General features: G+C 41.9%; 1 protein-coding gene across 9 annotated transcripts in view; it reads right to left on the reverse strand.

The window, feature by feature from the left end:
• klar (klarsicht) overlaps positions 1-24,905 on the reverse strand; it is a 61,852-nt gene that overhangs the window by 20,833 nt on the left and 16,114 nt on the right. For 7 of the 9 annotated variants that reach the window (XR_010574645.1, XR_010574644.1, XM_065481838.1 and 4 more), the window contains exons 2-6: positions 13,449-13,562; positions 12,638-12,770; positions 12,458-12,581; positions 9,901-10,006; positions 9,526-9,686 (exon numbers count right to left, since the gene is read on the reverse strand). Coding sequence is in view for 7 of the 9 variants with exons in the window: in XM_065481838.1 (XP_065337910.1) it covers positions 9,526-9,686; positions 9,901-10,006; positions 12,458-12,581; positions 12,638-12,770; positions 13,449-13,467 (543 nt within the window). In the remaining 2 variants the exon portion in view is untranslated. Of the gene's footprint in view, positions 1-9,525; positions 9,687-9,900; positions 10,007-12,457; positions 12,582-12,637; positions 12,771-13,448; positions 13,563-13,626; positions 13,726-24,905 lie in introns of those variants that run through there. The other 2 variants (XM_065481835.1, XM_065481836.1) reach the window with 2 other exon arrangements.

The raw sequence follows: 24,905 nt of genomic DNA on the forward strand, positions 1-24,905 counted from the left end.
AACACACTCTCGTACATTATGAGCGGCTCTGGTTTCTGCCAATGTATACGGCGAGTGTACATGCTTTATTTATTTGTTTCTCAACGAGAGTTTGATCGGCTGGCGTGCGAGAGGCTTGTTGAGATCTCTATCTCAAAGTGCGCGCGTTACGTCATTTCAGTCGAGCGACGAGTGATGGGCAATTCTTTTACTCCTCTCGCAGCAGAGTAATCGCGCCGTCTCTTGTCCTCTCGTAGAATTTAATCTTTCCACGTACACTCGCGGTCACGACGCACTGAAATTTTACTTCTTCTTCTTCTCTCCCTGTATTTTTCCGCAGCAATTATGTTTTATTATCTCGAAGCAGCAGTACATATATTTAGGCATTACGCAACCGACAGCGTTGAGCTATAAAAATAATCCGGCAGCGAAGGATTTTGCAAATTGCAGGTGTCCTGCGAGGTGAGTTTTCTTGTTCTCTTATTAAGACTTCTGTGTGAACAGCTTCGGTGCTAATCAAGAAAACAAAATCAAGCTGAGACGAGAGTTAAAGGGCTTCAGTTTTTATGAGCTTGCTGCAAGCGCCCTGTGTTTATAGAAGCTATTTCATCAAGGTTCTTGTGAAACGGAATAAAATAATCGAATAAAACAAAACGCGACACAAGCTGACGAAAGACGAAAGCTCTGAATTGGAATAAACACGTCATTTGCCCCCGAGAATCCTTTTAAGTCGCTTTTATTTTCTTTTGTGGGCGCTCCACGAAAGTGAATCGGGACAGAATGGACGCGATGGTGCCGGAATTATTTGGAAATTACATAAGCGGCAGCATGAGGGCATCTCATTCTGTTTGTGTGACAATCAAGCGTGCCTTTTCAATATTATAGGGGGACCCCGGAGCACAGCTCCCACATCAACGAGTTAATCACTGTTTGGAGTCGAATGCAAAAGGGAAAGTCGAGCGGTGCCTTCCACTGATTATTCAAATCAGGCTGGGCATAACAATGAGCCCGTTTCTGGAGAAAAAGACCCACAAATCTCGCACGACGGGCATTCGTAGGTGCGAATAAATAATTATGAGCAGAGGCTGGAAGTAGAATAATGCTCATTACTCATCATCCTGTGAGGAAGGAAGGAAGCTGCGCGTTTCCTCGGTACGCACTGACCATCCGTCGGCAAAAAGCACTTAAGTGGTGATATTTTTAGCTGGTGATGCGAGCGCTAATCAATTCTGCGCGCGTCCGCACATGAATACAAAAAAAAACTCAGGGCGAGAAAGAGAGAGAGAGAGAGAGAGAGAGAGAGAGAGAGAGAGAGAGAGAGAGAGAGAGAGAGAGAGAGAGAGAGAGAGAGAGAGATAGAGAGAAAAAATTAAAAGCCGAGAAGAGGAAGTGGCTCATTGTGTCGGCGACGACGCAACGCGAAAATAATTTTTAGGATACACTGCACACACAGCCTGAGCCTGTAGGGTTAAGGTTCAAGGTGTCAGCTTTCAATATAGTGAGCGGTAAAAGGTCGTCAATCTTTCAATCTTAACGAGTAGAACACTCGAATACACCCAGATTTATGTGCTGCAACGGTGGTGATTACGAGAAAAACAAATCGACGCGTGATGTGGCGGTTTTGGTGAGCTTTTGAAAGACGAAATTACTGCAAAAAGCGATTCGCATGATCGTGACGAGGCTGGAATTTGGTGGATTTCTGCACGCAATTCAATTATGCGCCGACAAAACGAGACGATTACGTAGGCGAATTCGCATCCCGCCTTAATTCTGCGGTTGAGAGGCATGCAGTACAAATTCACAATTCAGCCGAGAGCAGTTCAAGGGTTCACGCCCCTTTCACCGGCCTCCGCGCGGATAACATTGCAAAATGCGAGCAAATTCGATTTAAAATGCGCTCAGCAACAATACAATGCCCTCGTTGAGCCGACGACATGCGGCAAATAAATTGCATCTGCCGCGAGCCAAAACATGTGCGCGCGGGCCAAATTATCAGGAAGTGCGCGCGAGGGTCGATTAAAGAGCCCTCGCTCACCTGCTTTTTTGAAAGCACAATGTGGAACGAAAATACGCATTCGATAGTGGCTATGTAGGTCTTGCGGCAGGCAGGCAGGCACACACGCTGCAACGAACCTGCCCACCAAAAATGGGCATGTGGCCGGCATGCAAGGTCGTCTTTTCACCCGCAGCCGGCCGCAGCATCCCTGGCAAGCGAGCAGACTCTCTTTTCTTTTTCTCTTTCTCTTCGTTTCTCTCTCGCGTCGCCAAATAAGCCGAGCGGCGATCCTCCTTTCCAACACACTAGCCGCCGCTTTTTGTTTCGCAGGTGCGATAGATCTTTTCCAGCCCTGCATCCAGCGAAAACAATGCGAGAGAGTTGCATCACCATAAAAGTGTTTTGTCGTGCTCTGGCTTTTGCAGCGCTAACTAGCCAACCGCGCGCTGCTTGCAAATTGGCCAATTTGCCAGCACTGGCGAACGTGCGCCTTTTTTAATTCCACGCCGGCGGAATCGCGCATCATTAGGTGCTGTAATGCCCGTATTTTTTTTTCCAGTGATGCAACTGCCCAGCTCGATATTCATCAATAAAGTATCGCTCCGGATAAATATATAATTGGATTCGAGTGCGTGACTCGCTGATGGTTCGCAGCGAAAACAATAAAAGTGGCGGAGAATAGCATGGGGATTTATAAAATCTCGAGTTTTCCGCGAACACAAAAGCGCTAATCCTTTGTGTCGATTGTTAAGCCTTTCTGAAGACAGGAGTGATTTCAAGGGCTGCTTTGTTTGTGAAGGGATTATTCCAGCGATATAGCACTGAGACGCCGAGAAGGAGGTATTTTGAGAGTAAATCACTCCAGACGGGCGCCGATCGAACGACGTTACCATGCTTAAAACGAGCACACTTCCATCCTGTTTGGTTTCAACTCCAAAATCTAACGAATGGATAAGTTTAGTGGCACCAAAAGTGATGACATACAAGGTGCTTTGTTAGAAAGGAGACACTTAATTAGAACGTGAATCAAACTTCTTCACCTTCTGGTTTTAAAGCTCTCGACGGTTGTGAAACTTTAAAAAATTTCAACGGGATAATTGTTAAGAAACAAAAGTATCAGGGGCACGTACCTGCAAAAATAATTGCGAACTTGAGCGGGTCTAGAGCAAGTGGCCGGCAAAGAAGCAAGATATCCAGCAACTGATAAAAGTTAATTGCGAGGTGAGCAAAAACGAGGTCGGCGGCACAAGCTTGCCGCAGAGTGACGATAGGCACCCACAACCGACGGTGAACGGAGGCCGACTGACTGCCAGTTTGGGGCCACTTCACTCCGTTTGCTCAGCTCGGCGGCTTGTCTGCCGAGCGCGCGATGGCGGGGGAAGGGAGCTAGCCAGCCAGCCGTGTTTCTGCTTAAAAAACCAGTCAGGCCTCTCGGCTGCAATGAGGTAACCCAAACTGCTCGACTCTCGGGGCAGCAGACGTCGGACGGTGGTGGTGGTGTGTGCGAAAATATATAATAATTACGCGAGCAGTGGAAAATTAAATAAGCCGGCCGATCAAAAGTCAGTCTCGAGCCGATCGATCGGCCGCTACGGCAGGTGCGCCGTTGCTTTTGTTTCCAGGGCTCGTTTCGTGTGCTGCAGAATTAAATTTGCTTTTCGCGTGTGCGAGCGCATGATTGATGAGCGGATTTAAACGAAGGCGAATGCGGAATTTGATTTTGGCATGATAAGCATAGGATTAGCGTCATCAGAGTTAATTAAATTACGTTGGGACAAATTGATTTTGAACCAGCCCCATGGAGTTGGCCTTTTTGAATTTAATTTATGGCCTGTGACAAATTGCATTGCGTTGGTATTTTTAATCACTCGATTTGGATGAGGCGTAGCTCGCACTTTGACGGCAGCACCCAACTGCACCGCACAGAAAAGGTCCATTTACGTGTCATCACGTTCGTGTTCCTCTCTGAGAGCAAAGCAAAAGCAAGTTTCAGGCATGTTGCCCGCATATCTCCCGCGAGATTACGCGTCTCAAAGAAATCGTTCTCCACTTATTTGAGGCAGGGAGACGCGAGGTGCTCAAAGCCACAAACTTACATCTTGATCTCACAAGTGGGTTCCAACGAATACAAAAATAAAAATTCATAGCTCATGATGCCAGAAAAAGGCAGTTTGAGACACATGGTCTGCGTGAAATCAAAGGAGTAATTCGATCCGCTCGACTTGGCGAAAATCAGCGATTGACAAAAGAGCTCACCTTGGGACTATTAAAAATAACTGCACGTAGAGTCATGACAAGACTAAGTGCACGTGAATGACGCGATTATCAAAATGAAGGCCGAAATTTGTTGTGTGTAATTCGATCACGTCAGATTGTCATAACAGAATTTGGGGTTCGCCCGAGATATTAACACGGAAAGTAAAAATCAAAGGGGAAAAGCTCGACGCATCAGTTGACGTACGTTTGTGCCGTTGATTCCTTTCGATTCCACACCCTGTCAGATAGGAAATTACATTCCCGTGGCTCTTTTTTGTCAATTGGATATTCGGGTTCAACGCACGCCGCGCGCTCCACTTCGCTACTCGCACCGGGAACCGCCGCTCGTTCCTTCCCTGCCCGATTTGGTATATACATTCTGTTCGCCTTGAGGCCTATTAGCCTTATAGAGATTCGGCCCGATCGACCAAGGCCTTTGCTGGTGAATTATCAACAGCAATTACTGCACTCGCCGTGGCTTCGGCATTTTACGTGCATCACCATCAACACGGCTGCAGTTGGCTAACTATGCCGTAACGAATCGGTGAAAACTCTTCCGGTGCTGCTGCTGGAAAAGTAGTTATTTAATTGAAAATGGTGGAGGTCACGTTTTTCTACGATTTCTTCCAGTTTATTCCTCGGGGTCGCGCTCCTTTGTGCTGGTTTTCGAAACTCTCCGACTCTCTCCGCGAAACTTCAACGCTTGCAATTTTCACTCCAAATGGCAAAAGTTTCGGATTCGTCACTTGCGTGGGCGGCTCTGCGGTCACCGACTCAATTGGAGGGCTTTGAACAGTGCGTATTCGGTGTTTGAGTGGAGCGACACGTGAGGCGTATGACTTTTAAAGAGACATGCGCTAATCAGCTTAGACACACGGCACATGCGAAAACATGGCACGTCTTTCGGGCGCACACAGACACAAATCTGATCCAATTTCGAGGCGCCAACTCGCCCGCGCACACGTGACTCGGAACAAAAAAATTGGTTCCCAGAATGCACGCGGCACTATTATGTTTTACGGGGAGGCTGGTTTCGGAAATTGTCCACAATAATGATATTAATAATCGTTGGGACGAATGCCACGGTCACGCACTCTCTCACCCCTTCGCTGCCGAAAAGCATGCAGCTGACGCCATCGCCGGGCTTATAGCACTTTAAAGCGAGTTTGTTTATTTATGGGATTCCCAGAGGTGGGCTGCCTCTTTGGATATTGTTCGAAGCGACGAGAAGATCTTTCGACAAAAACATAAAACGCAGCTTCGAATGAGGATGCAGGCACGTCACCTTTTGAGTGGTGCTCCAAAGTGTTTTTATTTTCCACACGTTGACGCAAATTCCCGACTTGTTTGTTTTGAAAGGTACGGGAAACGATCTGCGTGAGTGAACGCGACGCGACGAATGATCCACAGGCATTCCGATAGGCAAACACCGATGTGATTAATCGAGAAAGCAGCGATTCGTGATTAATTTGTTGCACGTTAATTGATTGCAAATAGAAGAGCAGCGTGCACAACTGAGAAAGAGAGAGAGCGGTTGTTTCTGCGAGCTGAAGAAACAGGTGTATTGAGCAAATTTTCTCGCACAGTGTCACACTTTAAGGCACTGCAAAGCACCAGCGGCACATTTCTTTTTGCGAAATCGCGCGAAAGAGGAGAGAAGTAGCCTGCACGCGAAAATCTCATTTTCATACGGAACAACTCGCGTGTGAAAAACAACAGAAAATTATAATAAGCGGCGACTCGGGTTTTATGGCATTTCAAAACCGAAAGATGGAAAGTGAAACCGCGTAATGCGCTCAAGACAATGCAGCGCGCGCTGCGTGTGCTGGATTACATCGCTCAACCAGTAGTTCACACACAGCATGCATAATTTCATAGGTGATGCAGGTTGCATCAACTGGACTAATTAATTTATTATTTAAGTCTGCTTGGGAGATCTGACCGGGTTCGCGCAATCACCAGCAAATTGGAATTAATCAGGACCACTAATCAAAACGTAAATAAATTGCGATTTCGCAATAAATATAATTTAAATGATAATAATGTACACGGTGAAAAAAATCCAAACCTATTTTACCAACGTAAGAATACATTTAAGTACTCAAAATCTGACTATTTGCTGTAATTTGCTCAAATTCTTGTTGAATCAACCAAAATCTCTCTCGCATGCTGCACCAAAGTCTAGCTTATGAGTATTCAATACCCACACAGCATTTTTTTAGTCAGGTTGTTGAAAGAATATTCAATATTTTTCCAGCTCATTTCCGTGCTTGCTAGATATGTACCACAATATTTATGGTCGTTCTAGATATTTTATTTCTCGTTTTCGTTTGCGATGCTATAGGATGCGGTATATCTACTTTATATTGTTAAAATTGACAGGAAAATGATTATTTTCTGAATTACCAAAATCTCATTTGGATAGAAAGTCTTTTCATGTTAGCATTTGTAAAACTCAAACTAAACGTTTTTTAAAAGGTTTACTCGCCAATCCACTTCTTACAGTTTAAGAAGTGCTTCGCCGGAAGTTGTCAACTACGTGAATATTGTTTACTTTTAGCCAGGGTAAGAGTCCCAAGGAGAAAGAGGATTGTCCGCATGTAAATTACACGCTTGAGTAAAAGTGAAAAACAAACACACGCATTATCGTCTTTCTATCGGAAACTGCGGATGTGAGCAAACGCAGCGAGGAAACTCAATTAGGCTCGGCTGCTCAAGGGGAGTTTGAGCACATAATTCGACGGATGTTGTCTTGGAGAAGCTGCTCTCGGGATTTCAAATTAAAAGAGTATCGATTCGCCGGCGGATCGAAAGTTTGCAATAAAAAGGAAATTGGCGGCAGCCTCACCCGACGGCCGCTCGAAATTTAATCGCTAATTGCGCGGAGTCACGGGCCATGACGGCCGGGCGACCGCATTGTTTTCACCTCGCGCAAATCGACGATTCGGATGTTTGCTTTAGTGTGGCGCGCGCAGAGAAAATTTTTACACACAAACTCTCGTTGAAAGTTTTTTGTGTGCAGGAGGAAATCCTCGCCCGTTTCGATTGATATCGCATTATTGCTATACACAGCGTTGCCTGCGGTTTCGTCCACTTGTGTGTTGTCGCGTGAAAAAAATCGTAAACGGGTTGGCCGCACAGCGCAGACCACTTCTTTCACGCGGAAAAACAAAACGCCACTCGGCGGGATTATAAGCTTGGCTCAAAGAGTCAGCAGATACTTGAAAGCAGCCGTACAATCTTCGCCTGGATGCATCTGCAAACTTTGGAAATTTCAGCAGCTTGCGAGAGAGAAATGCTCGCGAGGCGGATCCACTTTGCTGAGAAAGAAACCCTGCAAGCGGCACTGCGAGCAGTATTGAATTTAAATCTCGGAAGTTGCTTCGAGTGAAAACGTTAAATTCAAGCTGGATATTTGCAGCACAATGTTACAAATTTGCATTGTTGGCTCTATAGCAAGAAAATGGTTGATTGATTAAATTGTTTTTTGAATAACACGCCCGTTGGCTCGCATCAGTAAGGCATTCTCAGGAGTTTAAAAGAAATGGGAGATATTTGAGCTGTTCGGGATCTATACTGGATGCTCAATGTCAGAAATGGCCAAAGGTGTTTTTTTTAGTGACTTGAAATGCTCAAATAGTTCAATGGGTTTGGAGGCGCACCGGCGCCGACTCGCCACTTCTTGCTGGTTTTCGCACCTTTCCAGCGGCTTTAAGGACAAATGTCTGGCGTTTCAATCAAAGACCTCAGTGCGAGGAGGCAAAAAGATGGCCACATTGGGCCCAAGCTCCTCTGCGGCCACTTGAGCACCGTGTTTTCCGCTTGGCGGTGTAATTGGGACCTGGTAAGCTCATAGCCCAATGGGATGTGCTGAGAAGAGGTTAAAAAAACAATAATAACTTGCTTCCACAGAGAGAAACAAAAATAGAAATAGAAGCAGCAAATCGAAATCCAGGTTTCAGGCTATAGTTTTATGGTATTTTTTCGTGGCTGATTTCAATTATATTATAATTTTCGCGGACATTTACGGTCACGACGACCAGAGCAAAAATTATTTTCATGAATTATGGAGTAAATCGTCAATTTACTTTTGATCTCTGAGAACTAGTTGGAGAAAAAGACCAGAAATTCAACCTGAACCGACATCCAGTCTCTGGCTATGATATACAGACTTCTTTTAAATAATTTTTATCACACAGCTGCTGCTTGTAATAAAATGTCGTGTTATTAAGCGAGTCGACGTTGTATTTTAACAACTCCTTTGTGTCCGCACAGATGAAAAAGTTGTAACTAAGTTTTGTGTGTGCATGTCTGCAGCTGGCACGCACGCAGCGTTTCGTGATCGCTTTCCTCGTTTTTCCGACCAAATAGCGGTACCCCGATGCCATGCAAATGCGGACAAAGAGAGTTAAGTTCCATTTTATTGGTCGCATGACAATCAATTGCCGCGCAGTCAATTTTATGGCCACGCTCGCTCGGCGCGTACTTCACTCGTCGAATCTCGTTTATTAGACGCACGGCGAAACATCCCGGCCGCGGGACAATCGCGTGATGCACTTTCTGGCAGGGAAAATATAATGAAATGGGAAACTTTGGAGAGTGAAACTGCGTCTTGAATCGTTTTTTCATAAACCTGTCCCGTTCTGCCGCATAAAAGGAACTCACGAATGTTGTCGTTGTCACTAAGAGCAAAAAACTTAGGCTTATCCTCACATCTGGCAATGATAATAATTTCAATTTTATCGATTTACGCAAGGCAGGATGCATGAAGTGAGTGTCCTTTTATATTTACACCGATGAAAAAATTGGGATCACATTCATATAATAACAAGATTGGCGAAATAGCGTTTTTATCTTATCTTGCAAATGGCTATAAATGATCTCATCTTCCCACCCTCTTGTTTGATCGTTGCTTTGGCAACCAAAGCAATTTCAATTTTCCACGCCGCTCAGCGCTCTGCAGTTAAAGCAAAAAGTCGTGAGCCGTGAGCGAATGAATGCATGACTTTTTAATATTAAAGTCTCGTTCGCCGACTGCAACCACCACGACACCTGGTTCGCGCGCTTACAAGCGTTGAGTCACGACACCACTGCACCTGATTCGAGCGCCACCACTCGCCGCATAAAGAAATAAAGATATTGCAAGCCGAATACTTTTTAAATTTTTTATCAAAAACAAAAGTTAATAATAAAATAAAATAAGAAAAAATTAAAAAAAAATGGCAAAGGTTTTTCACCACCATAAATTTATAAACAGGCGAAAAAAGGAAGTAATAAAATAAAAGGTTGCCTACCTTGTGCTCAAATAGTTTTGCATCCTTTCTCAGGGCGAATGGAGTGCCTTGTGGCAAGGTCTCTTTGCCGAGAATGCTCCTGCATTCTGTTACACCGGGTCCAAGTTTTTCTTCAGCTTCGTTCAGCCACTGCTTTATGCCTCCAAGCTCTGTCTCTACGTCTGCAGCAGAGTAAAGGTTTCAAACATATTGACAACGTTTCACGTGCCAAAATTAATCAATTAATCAGACAAACTTTGATATTTTTAAACTAAAATACATACACAGAGTGCTCTTTGCCCAAAATAACAAGCCTATAAAAATAATTTCATCTCAGTATTGTTGTTGTGTAAAATTTTCCGTATTTTTATGATATTTTTAAGCTAAAACTCTTACCGGAGATAGGGCTGGAAGCAATCGCTGGCTGAGAGGTGATTTCATTGCATGACGACTCTGCTGATACGCTCATAGGAGAATGCTGGCTACTGTTTGCTAGCAACTCCTGCAAAAAGGGCATAATATAAGTAAAACTGCGATGCTAACTAGTGGTCACACATTAATGCAGTATATTTGAAAAAAAAAACTAATGAAATTTTGTTGACGCATTTACTTCAAACGGATATAGGAAAACATTTAAATTGTTACACAAAATTGGATGGTTTAAAAACACTTGGCTAATGCTTGATTCATAATTTAATATTTGTTAAATTATCAATATTTTTCAATGTTAATAAAAGCCAGGTATTTTCAGCTCACATTCAGTGAGGCAAAGTAATAATTTTTGCATCATTTAGTACCTACGATTTCATATTTGCGATATGCATTTCTTTTAATATTCTTGAAAATTAAGAATAAAAAGTATTTAGTTTGTGGCGACGACCCACTGCGTTCCAGGTTGCAGCGCACCGATCTCAGAAAAATCATTACTTTTGCGCCGTGTAAGTAATGAACGATAACATTATACCACCCGCACTGAAAGACTGTATGGCGGCACAGTTTCCCTCCCTCTGTAAGGCGTATGTGACTGCAAGATTTATTTTTAGTGTGATTTTTGTGATGCAATTTATTTATGTACTAGTCTGGTCGGATTTTGTATGAATGGAATTTGTGCAAAATAGGTGTTTAGGATTTGGTGGGCATTAGAAATTATCATAATGAAGTAAATTTGTACTACAGAATCCAAAATACCTATTAAGAAATTTAGTGTCAACATTATAGTTTTAATTAGAGATGCTCAAGCTCTATAGTTTGAATTAACTTAAATTCAAAATGATTCGTTGTATTACATCTCAGCGTCATTATCTGGAATCAATTTTAAAGATCTTAAGATCGAAATCTGTTGGTGGTGCTTTTATGTCCTCTTTTTGAGGCTCTTTCAAGAAACTTTAAGTGATATCTTTGTCATCAAGATTGCTAGTATAACGCTGAATGGAGGGATCTTAAACGAGATATTCTACCTTTTTAGTTTGTTAATCTTCTTTCTAATTGACATGCCCTTGAGGCAACTAAATAGTTATTAACCAAATCATAATCAATCTACTGACTTCAAGCGGTTTAAAAAGTTTGGTTTGATGGACAATTTTCAGCTTTCTTCGTGAGCTGACAGTAGAATCTTCCATAATAGCATTTTGTTAGTTTTGCATGTATGCGGAAAGTTCAAATTTCTTTCAGACAAATTCCAAAGAACCATTTTAGGACAAAGAACGCGTCCCCCATATGGGCTAACTATTACTTGCCTTTGAATTAATCTACATGAAAGTTTATAAACAAGCTTTACACTCTTAGATATTTTTACTATGGCGCATAAATAAACATATCTTGCATACACGTTTTCTATCCATATTTTCCTTGTCTCAACTTTTTTTTCAAAATGTGTGATATATTCATGAGTGAAGAAGTTGCAATAAGGTATAAGTGTGAAATATGAGTTTGAACTATCATATCCAAAAGGTATGACTATTTTACGATAATATAATCGGTGATGCAGGTTGCATCAAAGAGCCTAACTAATTTATTAATCAAGTCTGCGAGGGAGATTTTTTTGACCAGGGTCGCGCAATCATCAACAAATTATAATTAATCAGGACCACTCAACAAGTCTTTCCTGAGAAGAAAATTGAATAAATCGCAATTTCGCAATGAAGCTCACTACAAATTATTAAATTAAATTGACAGTTCAAATTTTGTATTACTTTTATTGTGTGTTCAATTGCCTAATTAATTAAATATTTAAAATTCGGCCCAGTCCTAACTAAATGAAAGAAAATGGTAGAAATCAAAATATTTGGCGACTGTATTTTTAGAATTTTCTGATGGTCATGTTTAACTTTCCATTGTTCCCTCTTTCTCCATTGTTTACTTCCAAATGTGTGACATTTTAGCAGGTAAATAAGTATGTTGCAATAAGGAAAAAGTGTGAAATATGAGCTGTACTGATCTTATCAAAAAGGAAAAATTTTCAAATGAATTATGTCATGTTTGAAATTTAGTTTAGATAGTAAAAGAATTTGATGGCCAATTTTGACGCATCTTTGAGAGGGGCTCAATGATAACAAAGACAAGACAGTAAAAGTTTTCAATATCAGAACGCAAATCCACAATGCATACTTAGAATTATCATATCTTTTCCAACGTCATTAAATAACAGTGAAAATACCCTCAAGAGATTAACTAATACAAATACGGCCAAAAAATTATCCATGACAAATTGCGTTTCAGTTTGAGTAGGCTCTCACAGAATTAACAGTGTAAGATGCATATTTACAATAGACAAATATTGTTAGAAATACATGACTCAGTTCATGTTGCTTATAGAAAACATGAAATAACTTCTGGGAAATTGAGGAGGTAATGCTACAGAGGCTTCAACTAAAGCTCTGTGACAAAAAGTAAACAGATGACAGCGTTGTTTGAGTGGACGCCTAATTTGAGCTGAAGCGTTAGCCATAATTACCTGACAGCAAGAGTCAATGAGCTGGCGTCCCATAAGGTAGTTGTAATTAGGCTGGAGGGCCGCCCAAAATTCGTCTTTCGATCCAACCGGGCTTTCGAGTCCGGCATTTTCATTCCAAGGCCTCCTGAAATCACGATTTTGTCAGCAACCAAATTTCTTTAAAATAAATTCTCAGCTCACTTCGGTCGTTTGGTCAAGCTGTGATAGAGTCGTTGTGTGTCCACTCTCTGTGCGTGGCCGGGACTGGTGTTCTGTCCAGGCGAGTGGTCTGGGTGCAGGGAAGACAGCGAAAAACACGCCTTCATGTTGGTGTCTGCAAAATCCGCCAAATTAAGTCAAATCTTCAGAGCAAGAGCGCAGTTTTCAAAAATATTTCCACAACAATGAACTTATTTTTTTAACTTTTGGGCCTCTTAAAAAATTGTTGTATGTATTTAGCAACATACGAATGAATACCATTAGAAGGAAGTGAAATTGTTTACTGTTGGTAGCGGAAAAATTTTAGTGGTGAGAAAACAAACACATAAAAAACGATAAATAAATAAACAGTTTGAGATACTTTGAACTGTTTGAAGTAGTAACCAAAACTGTTAGGATTTTATTATTTATTTTCATTGGAGCTAACGAAAACCACAGGAGGATTGACCAATTCATGAATGCATTTACCTTCAGAGATGCCTTCCATTTAGCATGCCGTTATGTTTTGACAGTGTTTCAGAGTTCGCCAGAAGCAAAACATACACATACAACAATTTTGACAAAGGAAACTCGACATAATGCGACCGTTTGTGTTTCATGACAAAAAAAGACACTGGGCCAGGCAGTAAAATGATCTAGAGCCGGGAGTGTAAAAATATTTCTCTCCTAGGGAACAGCTAAACCAAAGGAGCGAACGGACAATAAAAGTTTAATGAGAAGCTGCTGGTCGCTGCGGAGGAAACAAGAGGACTCGGAAAAGTGGTGCGGCAATAAAAGAAACGAATGTACTTACTGTTAGTCGAGGTCGACATGGTTCGGTGCAGTGGTCACGACGGGTGCTTTGGGAGGTATTGTTGCTGCTCTTCGTAAATCTCGCTGCTCCATGGTTGCCTACTCACAGAGCTGCCTGCAATTAGAAAAGAGGAAAAGGTTAGAAAAAACTTCTTCCGTTCGGAAAGGGCGGGTAGCACATTTTCACGCAGATTCTGGAACGATTTCGGGTTAGTGCGTGATCTGCGCTAATGCGACTATGGCTGTGGTCGGGGAAGCGAACTTAATTGCCTGATAAGACAGAAAGAGCCAAGATATTGACGCGATGACGTGCATTGGCTTTATTTCTCCATCGCCCTATCACAGCTGTTCTCGATAATAATTCGGCGTCGGCGGAATGGTGGTAACGTTTTATGATAAGCAGAAATATGTGAAGGTGAAAGGAGAGCGAGAGTTTTATACTCCCACAAGATTGAAGCGAAAATTGCACTGATTATATATTAACAACCGGCTGGAGATCAAGTTTAGCATAATTGCGTTTCGTTTTTGAAAGCCAAGATTTCCCAGCGGCGCGGAATCAATTCATTTTGCTACCATTAACTAATGTGATGGGTAAAAATGGGCGCGGCGTGCGAGAGGTGTGAGAAATTCCTACTGGTAATTAATTTGATTTTTGACAGGTCGACTCTGCATGTTGTGTTTGCCGCGGGCCGCTTAAAAATATCCTCCATAACGAACCACAGATTCCTTTTGGCTCCCAAGCAAGCGCGCGAACGGAGGAAAAAATAATAAAACAATGTACTAATCCCAGACGCACGTGCTTATCTTTAAATCACACGCCAGAAAAATGTGACAGCAACGTGTGTCGAACACACACCACCACCTACAACTATTCAAAATAAAATCAAAGCGAAGATAGCTTAAGTGGTTCGGTTTGGAAGAAGTAGAGTGTCTTGTTTCTTCTATTGTACACGCCGGGATTTAAAATAGAAGTTTATTCAATTTGTATTTTAATTTACACATGTTTGAATTTGATACTTTTATGAGAGTATTGGTCTCTTTTTCGAACAATCGCTAAAAATCTATCTTCAGGGCCAAGATTTTTCTACACATAATTATGAAATGACTGCATTTGAAATTTAATATGCACTCTGGAAGACACTGGATGAAGTCTGTAAGATTCAAGAGATTTCGAATTTCCTTGTAAAAGTCACGGGCTAAATGTTTGAAATCAAGTAAATTGGTCCATAATGTTTATGGTAATTTTGGAATATCAGAGAGTTACTAGGCCAAAATTAAACATAATTAATTCCTTTTCTAACATGACAATTATGGCATCTAGCATCTTGACTTACATACGGTTTGCTAGAGTGAAAAATCAAAATTTACTGGTAACAAAACATAAAATGCTTTCATTTTCCAGGCCTGTTCTCAATTATTGTTAGTTTTTAAAAAGGGTGTGTGACTCATGAAATCCAATTTTCAATCGGATTTACCAGAAGCTCGCTTCAGAGAGTCAAGAGTAAAATATTTCTCTGCTAAACTTCATTAGCCGGTGCATGACGAATTCCAATTTAACTCGGCGTTTAATTTGTCAGAGCCGCCGACACGGTCACGGCCGTGCGTGCTGCATATTATATATAGCTTTGCAGCTCGCACTATTAATTTTCCCGTTCGCTCCGACTCGGTGCCACCTCGAGGATGGATGGAGGCATCCAACAGAGGGTGCGAGTTTTACGAACCAGCTCTTCCAGCTTGAAGCTTGACATCCCCCATTCTCGTGCAACGCAATACATAATTAGCCGACAAACGGCGCTGGGCGTAGTTCTCTCTTTCCAAAAATAGAAAATCGGAAGCGCACACGAATGTCGGAAAATGCTTTTTCGGCCGGCTTGAAGAAGAAAAATATACACACACGAGACACCAGAGCGTAGCATGGAAGAGGAGTGGCTTTTGTTTGAGTGCAGGATATTTGTTCGCAGCTGGAACAGCTCTTTTGTGTTTGACTCAGACAACGAGCGTCCATTGTCGGGCTGCGCTATAAATTACACCTGAATGTAGGGAAATATTAACTCTTCATTAGTTTTAGATAAGGACGCGAGCGTACACACGGCGAATTAATAGCGGCACTTTCGAGTTTCCAAGCAAACATAGCTCTTTCATCAGACAATTCACAGATTCTAATCAATTGAGGGCTGCGTGAATACGTAAATTTCGAACTTCTCGATCGAGCAAACGAGATCAGGCGTGCCTGAACTGGAATTAGATTGTCTGCAAACGTGTGGGAGAAATCTCATTATTTATCTGATAAGTAATAACAACAGTTCAAATGCTCGTGTTCGTTTATTTTATTTCTCCAAAAAGATGAAAGGGGAACGAAGTTCTCTCTTGAGCGGCCCCACCGTAATTGCTTGATTTTCATCGCAAAAATATAATTTTGCCAAAACTTTAGACGTCTAGAAATCCTCTACAAGAGCACTTTGCGAATTTCCGTAACGACGAAAACAAAAACACAGGACGGTAACTAGATTTTAATGGGCTTTCTCACTTTGCGAGTTCTGCGCGTCAACTAATGCAAAAGTAATTGCTCAGGAGCCATTTGAGTCGAGGCCGGCCTCAAATGAAAATCGACAGGTGTGTGTTTGCAGCAGAGACGCGGCGCGCGGTGGGTGAAAGAGCTCGAGAGGATGGTCCACTATCTATGTGTGCAGGCTAGAGGAGCAGCGAATAATCTCATCTTGACCAAAAGGAGCAAATCCAGGACGACAAGATTGCACATGGACGGCGTGTGAGCGAGCAGCAAAGAAAAGCGGCTCATTGTGCATGGCCAGATTGGAAAGCAGCTCTTCTGCACTATTATTCTCATCAAATTTTCTTTTTAATTACAAACCCCGGCGTGTCGTGAGAGACGTTTCAATAATTCATGAGGCGAGTGCCGAAAAATAGAGCAGCACAATGCCAAAGCAAAAAATATAATTGTTGCAGACAACAGGAATTGATTTTCAGAGTCTTTTCACCTTCGCTTCTTCACACAATAAAGGCGTCAACGCGGTGGCACCTCGGGCTTATTTGGAAATGAATAATTAGGCTCGGAACAAGGGGAGCAAGCGTTGGAGCTTCCTTTCGAAATTCCCTCATAATTTACGGACGAAATTAATTTTTGGAAAATCTTAATTGCAATGTGCAGCGACTTTCACGGTGTTTTGATTTTGATGCGTCATGTAAATTGTTATTAATTCAGCCTTAACCACAACCAAACATTACCTTTGCTGTTAAATTTGTGACAGTGTCTGATCTGCTGTTATGAATGCTGCGTTTTTACACGAAAAGAAATTTTAAATTACATACCAGTTTAGGGACAGCAGGAATTCCCATTATCATTTTGGGTAGTTAAATTAAAACGAGAGAGTCTAAAAATTAATGCAATAATGCGGAAATGTGAGCAATGCAAAGAAAATTTGAGTCTCTGGAAATTTGGAATTATTATTGCACACGCTTGACTTTCTCAAGTTCCATCATACTCCAACGTGTTTAATGCACAATAAAAGTGAAAATTTGTATTTAAATGTCAAATGCCCGTGGTGCGCATGATGCGGCTTGGGAAGTATCATGCAGGATCCATTTATCAAGCGGCAGACAATGGCGACGCCGAATGTGCGCACAGAGTGGTATGTGGATTTCGGAGACTGCTCTCGGTGATTGAATTAACAGCCTTGAGAACTCCAACGCGCCACGCTATTCTGCCTAACAAAATGCTCTTCTCGAGTCATTTGAATGCATACTCTCAAAAAGGTGAAAATGGTCGTGAGAGAGGTTTTTCATTTAAATGCCCTAACGAAGTATTCAATTTAAGGGAAAATTGAAATGCCACATCATTCTGTAGAGAAGATTTTGTCATGAACAAAATTATAAATGCATTGCAGGTCGATGGAAAATTGTATGAAAAAATTGGAGGCTTATGGACAGATTTATATTATTATTTTTTTTGAAACACTTGCTGAAAGATATAATGCAAAAAACGTTTCATTTTGATTCTATTCTTACACTTGAAATGATAAGTATTTTCCCTCCAATCGATGTCTTCCTTTTTATTTGGCATAAATATATACGATAAGAAAGTTTGTTTTTCAACTGCAAATAAAAATAATGTGCGATTGCTATCTTTAGTTGGCTGCTCCACTCCACAAGCAAACAGACCAATTAAATTCAAAATTTAAACCCGCGCTTGACTCGATTGAAAGCATTCCTCCGTGAATTCGAGATAATATCCCGAGTCCGAGTCGATTTTGACAGACAATCGCACAAGTTCAAATTAGAAAGCTCACGCACCGGGTGTCCGGCTGCAGCATGAAATTCGACTCCCTGGTCACGACTCGGATTAATTTTTCATTTTGACTTATTAATTAGGTACAAGTGCTGCTGTTTCCATTGGTGCGAAGGATGGAAGGAAAGAAGAAAGTGGTTGGGCCAAGTGAGTGGAGGCCGGCGAATTGATTTTCAATCGGCCAGACTGATTCGCCGCCTGGGTCGATTTAGTGCAAGGTTGAGGCCACGCTAGCAGACTTCGCGTGCTTGTCGCGCACTCAATTTGATTTGTGTCCATCTCCGCGTCCATCGATTCGTCGAAAGACAAATAACATGCGCGGCATTGGTACGCCCAAGGAAAAAGAGCAGAGGATGAATCTGAACTTTAGCATTATTTAACGACATTCAAAACAAGAGAATCGGAGTATAAATTTTGAGTCTTCTTATACTCGGATATTTAAAGGTTATTGAATGAACCAAAATAATGAAGGATCGAATCAGCTGCATGGAAAATCAGAAAAAAACTATTTAAAGAAGGAGTCTCTATTTATATTTTTACTTTTTAAATCCTAAATTTGAAAAACGGAAAATCGTAGCACTTTTATAGTCAAGGGCTAAGGCGGAATTACCCAGTCAAACTCTGACACTTCATGGGCTTGTTTGGTGTGCATTACCCAAAAAATATAAATATTTCCAAGGCTGTGCACTTGACGCGAAACACGGAATCAGGCCATTAATGCCGCGTTGTTTCGTAACGAAAAGAATTAAATACATACACAGTAGGCTGTTGTTGTTCAAGAAGGAATCGCGCACGTGTATCTATCTTTCGCTGCACTGCTTCCGTCGGTTTTATCTTTTAACAAGAGCAGAGAATGTTGCCACAAATAATTTCAAGTCCAATTAAAAGCGGTGCGATTGCTTCCGTGCTTATTGTTCTGATGAGACATACGGTCACGCGTGCATTTTTCTCTTCGCAGACTCAGCACAGTATGGTTGCGTATACATTTGCTGATGGCGAGGATAAAATAGCCCAACAATTGCTGAGTAATTTGGGAGCGCTCTCGTTGGATAATACGGCCGCTGCTCATGCAAACGCAGCATTACAGGCAAACCGGCGACCTTGAGAGACAAAACAAAAACGAGCCTTAAATTAATCCACCTATAATTTATCACCGGCGGCACAGGAACTGCACTGTTCAGATCCGATCTCGCCGCAATGGTCTGTTAACTGCGTAATGGCAGGGTACGTTCCGATCACTTTTTCGGAATGTACAGCCCATTTAATTCGATAATTGGTGGCGTTTAAGTTTACGCGCCTTGCAAAATTGGTCCATCTCCAGTGGGCCGTGAATGGCAAAACGATTCGAGTAATTTTCGTCTTCAAGTGCGTAGTAATGAAGACGTAAAAATATTCAGATGCCTACTCATTTGGGTTAAATACTTTCGTCTTGTTCTTAATTATTACTTTTTTCTGTGTTCGAGTTTGTAAGAGAATGTTCCTTGACTCGAAGTAAATTTAAATGAAACATGATTTGCAAAAATCCTTTTGACAGGACAGCTGCGTTCCATTTAAATGAATAAAAGAAAACTCACTGACTGAGAGCAGAAAATAAATTTCATCTTTGAGACCGAACGCATACCCTTTGACCCTGCTTTCGCCTAGCTTTCCATATCAATTTCAATACAATCACCACCTTTCTGATGCTAATCAAAGCCGATTGTATTGGGGAAATATTTATTTTGCCAGACCTGCTCGTGGGTGGGCGAGCAGCGTGATAAATAATCCGGGCTAATTGGCGCCATATTTTGGCATGCGAGCGTCACGAAATCAGAGAGTGGGTGGGTGCCAGCCGCCCGTGTCTCGCTGGCACACACAGCCCCCTGGGGGGTTGTCCCGCGGCTGTCGGATATTATGAGATGCAACATGTGGCGAGTGTGCATCTTGAAAACACGAGAAACGTGATCCACGCCGGCTGGTGTGCAGTACACCTTTCTTGCTTTCTTTATTATTCATCGGCGCGGAGGCGGATTTCTCTTAATTTGAAATTTGAATTGATTTTTTTGTTTCTGCAGGCTCATTATAAGCGGTGAATGAGTATTAATGGAAAAGCCAGGGAGTTCAAACTAGCTGCTTTTGTGCGGCTGCGAGAGCTGGAGGCGGGCGACAATCGCGTCCCCGTCGTTCTTCATTAAATTGCTTTCCACAACGAGTCGCGGCTGATGATGGATCACGAGTGCCAAATTCAGCCATCGAACGCTTTCCACGCTCTTTTCTTTTGTCGCTCGGTAAACAAACACGCCTATATAGCAGTTAGCTTTCAAAAGCGGGATGATTTCTCGGATTTATAAATGAATTCACCGAGTTTCTCTGCACGAATTGCACGCTAACTAATTTTTACATAATTTTTAAGAGCTCAAACAAAGCCATTCATTGTCCAGCGAACGTCTCACTCAGTCAGCAATGGCAGACCACACGGGTTTTTGTACTCGGCGTCTGCCCTCACACAGAGGAGCCTTTGTTTTTGGTTGGCAGGTTGAGATAAATATTCGTGGCAGCAAAAACAAGATTCAAGCACTGAATGGGTAGGAGGTGTGTAACACTTTGAGGTCCACCATCAGTCCGCAAACACATAATTAGTGCGTTTATAAATAGCAAAGTTGTGCGTGCTCTCGTATAGGAAAAACAGAAAATCTAGTTTTTCCTGCCCGGAAAACAAACCATTAACGCATACTTGTCTCTCCACATTACTCACGAAACTTAAATTTGACAACTCGTGACACTGGCATTCGAGCGACTCGGCCACGCGAGCCGCCGATTTTTTCCTTGTCGTTCGTGCATATTGGGCCGTGAAAGAAGGGGCAGCCCTTCAAGCGCGATCGAGCCACTGCGCTGCATGACTTTTTCATGTTATATGTGCGCGGATTTATGCCGGCGAGCGCACACATTTTCATAAGTTTTAAGATCGATCTGCCAGGCCCCAGCACGCAACGACGCCAATCTGCACGGCGCTTTATGGCTTTTTACAGTCCGCATAAACTGATTTGAATAAAATTCAGTAGCGAGAACTGGAGTTTTCCCTTGCGCGACAGGGATAGCGGATCGGTTTATTTAGTACTTCGAGAGAGCGTGTCTCAGGCGCGAGTCGCGCCATGGAAACCTTACGGAAATGTAGGACTGTTAGGCCTATTTTAAAGAGCACTCCTTGTGCAATGATTGGTTTATTATTTTGCCTTGCTAACCCAAAACCTAACTACATTTTTCTTAATATAAAAATCGAATAAAGAAAAAAAAATAATATCGAAAAGGAAGTAAATTAGTTGTTGATCAGTTTTTATCATTTTTTTGTTCGTTCCAAAAACCACAAGATTTTTATAGAACTCCATATTCAATTTTGACTTAATTAGCTAAGAGAGTTAAACGCTTTCGCCTCAAGTTCACGATCTGACAGTTTTCGCCAAAGGAAAGCCAAAGTATGATGTATTACTCTGTGCTGATACAAATATTAATTAAATCGACAGGCTAATCATACCGCGGCACGTACCAGCCGGAAGGCAAATTACTGTCTGTCGGCCAAGTTTGAGTAATTGCATTCAATTGGCGGGTTAAAACGGACGACACGCAGTCGTAATTAGACGTCCGCGGCCTGGCACGGCGCGATTTGTCGCATGTTTTTTCAAGTGGTGCATGAAACTTGCATTAAATCCACTCCGGAATATGTCGTTTTTGTCGCGCACGCGGCCAGCCGGCTGGTCATTTAAAATTCCATCCGTCGCATGCCACGTGAAAATAAAGCTCACCGACTGTGAATGACCCTGACCGCGAGCCAAGGCTGGCGCTTATCAGCATTTAGTATATATTTATTTAAAGAAACACCAATGGTGTACAACAGATATAGACATGCATAAATATTACAGTACACTAGCACGCATGAGAGTCAATGGGATCTTCTTGCATTCCAAAAAGTGGTAGAACTTCACATATTCATCACAGTATACACATTTGCAATCGAAACCGGCCTTACAATGATATTTCTTGTTAGTACAGTAAACATAATGATAATCGTGACAGGCGTGCCTGGTGAAAACATGTCTATTTAGAAAACAGGCATTTTTCCAGCCCGGATCGCCCATTGCAGGGGTGCCATAGAAATCCCCATCGATCTGGGAGAGCTTGAAAAGTCTATTAATAATAAAGTTATTGTAAGCAGCAGTTTCTGAGAGTGAGAATTTCTTAAGAAGATCATCAACAAAAAAGTCAGTGTCAGCAAGCTCATATGCTAGTCTAGATTTCATAAATTTTGACAGTGCTAAGGCTTTTTTGAGAAAACGAGATTTTGCAGATTCTAACTTATTTAAGTCTGTTAAGGTAAGATATGGCCAGATTGCCTGTATGCCGTAACTAGCGATTGGTGCTATGGCTAAATTAAAAAGCTTTAATGCTGTAATGACAGATGATTTGGAGAGAGATTTTAATTTTGATGTAGCGAAAATAGCGGCTCTTACTTTCCTATCCACATGTTTAGAGAAAGAGAGACCTGAGGATTGAAATGTGACACCCAAATATGTAAACTCTGTAACAAAATCAATTTTTTCATCATTTATAGAAAAAGTGTCACTCTTCTTTAGTCTGCCTTTGCCCTTGTTCCTGAATTTTAAAATTTTACATTTGGCCAGATTTAATTTTAAGTTACGTTTGCCGAGGTAATTTGTCAAACTGAGCACAAAAACACTCAGGTCCTCCAGGCAGTCAGAGAGTAAAACAATATCATCGGCATACATCAACAGTTTAACATTTGGAGCAAAATTTAAGAGGTGGTTGATGTCACAGAGCGAGTAAATGAAGAGGAAAGGGGAAATACTGCCGCCTTGCCGTACTCCATTCGACTGGACAATCGGCCCAGACTTCGAAATTCCGTCCAGAACAGTCAAATAATTCACATCCAGCATTGCGGCTAATAGATTCAGCTCTTCGAAGCATAGTTTACCGGAGTTTATCAACTGCTCAAAAACGAAAATTCGGTCAATGGAGTCGAAAGCCTTGCGAACGTCCAAAAATAGTGCATAAAGTGGTTTGCCATTTCTATAGACTACTTGGGAGATCTCGTTTAATAATACTTGTACGGCTTGAATCGTAGATTTCCCTTTGACAAACCCGTATTGATTCTTTGGGATGGACTCGATAAGGTATGAGTACAGGCGATTTGTCATCACCCTGTCCAGCAGGCCATAGAGAGAACAACACAAATTAATGCCCCGATAGGAATCGACATCCGAGACATCCCCCTTTCCCTTAAAGAGCAGCCTAAGATTAGACGTCTTCCAGGCAGATGGGAAACCGCCCAACCTCAAACACGTATTCAGGAAATCGGTTATCTCGGGTGCCAATTCCCCCCACAAGAATTTGATCGTCCCATTCCGCACACCGTCCGGACCGGGCGCTTTACCATTTTTCATACCCATTAATGCCAGCTCAATTTCATCAGTCAAAAATAGTTTAATGTTATCGCTCCTTGGAAAGTTGGACATCAGAGATTTTAGGTTTAAACTATCATCCTGCGCTAAGTGACCATAATTGAACACGCCGCTCAGAAAATGTATCCAAGTGTCCATTGGGATGTCATTGGACACATAATTCGAGCCCCTGTCATTCAACTGCAGAAACTTATAGCAGAGCGACTCTGCTTCCCCCAAAATTCGCTCGTCCAATTTTTCCTGATAAGCTGCTTTTTTAGATCTGCATAATTTTCTGTAATATTTTTTGGCCATAGCAAAAGTTTCATAAACTTCTTCCCTTTCCTCCTGAGCTCCAATCCAGAAAAATAAAGAATCAATAAATGCACTCAAAAATAGTAAATCTTGTCTAAAATTAAAGCACTCTGCATCAAACCACGGCTGGCTTATTCTCTGACTGGCCCTGATTAAACAATTTGCATCGTTTACCATCTGCAAAATGTCTCTATAAAAATCTTCAACATTATCATTGGTCAGATGTGATTTTAACTTACTGCTGCTATCAAGAATGCCTTCTCTAAGTATATTTAAGTTAACTTTACTATGCAGATTTTCAGCGTTTTTAGGATTTGAATCAATGTTAGGCAATCGAAAAGTAGCACATACAAATCTATGCTTACGCACAAATGAGTCTTGAATGGCAAAATTTTTCAATCGAACTCTTGCTCCACAAAAAATGAGATCAATTACGCTACATCCATTTTCAGTTACATACGTGCTTTGCAGTGGATAGGAGTTTACTAAATATAAATCATTGAAGCTAGCAAATTCCAAAATCATCTCTCCTTTTTGTGTAATTTTATCAATGCGGCAGTTGAAATCGCCTGCGTAAATGGCCAACTCTTTGTGCACTACATTTTCCTCGGCAGAATTTAGTTCATCCATTATTTCATCGCATGTCATTTTAGGGTGAAAATAGGCTGCAACAAGAGAAATGTGAGAAAAGTTCAGAATCAATGAATTTTCTTGAGCCGCAAAACTGATCAGGCTTCCCATACGAGATGAGTAATAAACAGACACCCCCCGCATTGGGCGACCAACACTGTTTTTGATGCCAAAAATATTTTTACAGTAAAACCCCGAGATCGAGAAACTGTTTGTCAAAAAGGTTTCTGTCAGAATAACTATATCAAATTTTATGAAAAAATTTTCGTCAATCAGGTGAAAGATACTTTTAAGGCCTTCACAATTCCACAATAATAATTGTACATCATTTGATTCGGGGCTCATTAAAAATTTCTACTCTTATTCTTCCGTCTAGTCACCACGCCGGCGTCATCCTGTCGTTTTGTCTGAGATAGGGTAGCATCATTTCCAACATCACCAACGACATCCTCAAAATCATCATCATCGTCATCGTCATCAACCTCGTCCTTATTCTCGTTTATCGCTCTCAGTGGACCACCAATCTCAAGCGCAGGAGCGCCGCTCGTCGGCCTGCGTTCAGCACGCGGGGGCAGGTGATACACATGCACTTCCAGGGCGGACCCCTTAGGGATGTGGCGTAGTTTTTTACTGCGCTTCAGCAGCTCGTCCTTCACCCAGGGCCATGCCAAACCATCCAATCCGCTACAAAGCCGAGGCATAGCAATTTTTCGAACTTTATGTTCCTCGAGGTAAGCGAATAGGCAATCGAAGGCCACCTTGATCGTATCGAGGAAGG

This window comes from Cloeon dipterum, chromosome 3 (assembly GCF_949628265.1).
Source record: "Cloeon dipterum chromosome 3, ieCloDipt1.1, whole genome shotgun sequence".
NCBI classification, from domain to species: domain Eukaryota; kingdom Metazoa; phylum Arthropoda; class Insecta; order Ephemeroptera; family Baetidae; genus Cloeon; species Cloeon dipterum.